This window comes from Merops nubicus, unplaced genomic scaffold (genome assembly GCF_000691845.1).
Source record: "Merops nubicus isolate BGI_N331 unplaced genomic scaffold, ASM69184v1 scaffold17783, whole genome shotgun sequence".
NCBI classification, from domain to species: domain Eukaryota; kingdom Metazoa; phylum Chordata; class Aves; order Coraciiformes; family Meropidae; genus Merops; species Merops nubicus.
In genome coordinates, this window is record NW_008597074.1 from 8,021 (window position 1) to 9,293 (window position 1,273).

Sequence of the window (1,273 nt, forward strand, 5' to 3'; positions counted from 1 at the left end):
CTGTCCTAGTGGGGACTTCTGCTGGACGTCCAAGTTCTCCAGCTTTCTGAGCAGGGCAATCGGTGGGAGCAGCAGTTCCAGGAGTGCTGGTGCTTGCCTTGGAGAGTCTCCCATAGCAGTTCTCTCCCTGGCAGACAGGCCAGGGTGGCTTCACAGCTTGCAGGCAAGTTCTAAGGCACCACAGTAAAGAAGCCTGAGAAGGCCAGAGAAACATTTCTCAAACCAGAAAATTAGTGTTGAGCAGCTTTCCCAGGTGCAGTTGGCAGGAAACAGCCCTTTTTGCTTCTGAAACATGCCAGAAATCCACAGTGACTCAGGATGTCCAAGAGGAGGATTGTTGGGTGGGGAGAGAGAGGCAGTGCAGCAAACACAGCGTGGTGCCCCATTAATGCCCTGGAAGTGGCTGAAGTTCACCTCCCTCCCTGTCACTCATCTCAGCTCCAGCAAAGTGGTTCAGGCAGCAGGATGAGCTGACTAGGTTGTGTTTTCAGGTAGTTTGTCACGGTTCAGTCCATACTGCACACTCACGTTGTGGTCCAGCTCCTCCAGCTCAGAGGGAAGTGGGATGGCAAGTTCTCCCAGGTAGAGAGAGAGCGCTTCAAAGGAATCTTCCAGCTTGGAAAAAGGGGGCCTAGAAGCAGCAGTGAGGAAATGTGAGTGGGACAGAGGAAGCATAAAAGCACCTGGAAAGGCTGTCAGTTATCCCTCCAGGCCACTGTTCCGTGCACAGAGGTGTAAGCAGGGACAAAACCCCTCCCCCATTCAGCTTCCGAGACCGCAAAGATCCCATCTGTCTGGATTACAGCCAATGACCAGGAAGGTCTGGCTCTTTTGGAACCCATTTGACATCAGCACTGTTCTGAAACTACAAGTATTGTAACTAAAGGCAAGTGATATATTCACCTTTCAGAGCTGCTGCCAAAGTCTGCTCCTACTTTTTGTATGTCAGAAACCCTGAAAAATCACTCCTCCTTTACCCTCTGTCTCAGAAATTGTTTCAGAGACCTCTACCATATACAGTGGTGTCTCTCCCAAGCTGACCAATCTTTAGTGTCTCCTCACACAGAAGCCTTTGAACATTCTCACAGGAGGCTGGAATACAGCCCTCTTCAACCCTCTGTGCAGAGCAATTCTTCCACTAAGGAAATACAGACACACGGCTCCAGGCTTACAAAGAGGAGTCCTCCAAGACCCCAGACCTACCTGCTCTCTGGTTCCAGTCTGCAACAAATAGCAGCCAGAGGGAAAAAGGCTGGAGGACAGTCAGCAGGCA

General features: G+C 51.0%; 1 protein-coding gene across 1 annotated transcript in view; it reads right to left on the bottom strand.

Moving 5' to 3' along the window:
* LIMK2 (LIM domain kinase 2) overlaps window positions 1-1,273 on the bottom strand; it is a 19,405-nt gene continuing 18,132 nt past the window's right edge. Inside the window, 2 exon segments of the mRNA XM_008936595.1 lie at window positions 1-631; window positions 1,204-1,273. The exon segment at window positions 1,204-1,273 is cut by the window's right edge and continues 13 nt beyond it. Of these exon segments, the coding sequence (XP_008934843.1) occupies window positions 475-631; window positions 1,204-1,273 (227 nt within the window). The 3' untranslated portion in view covers window positions 1-474.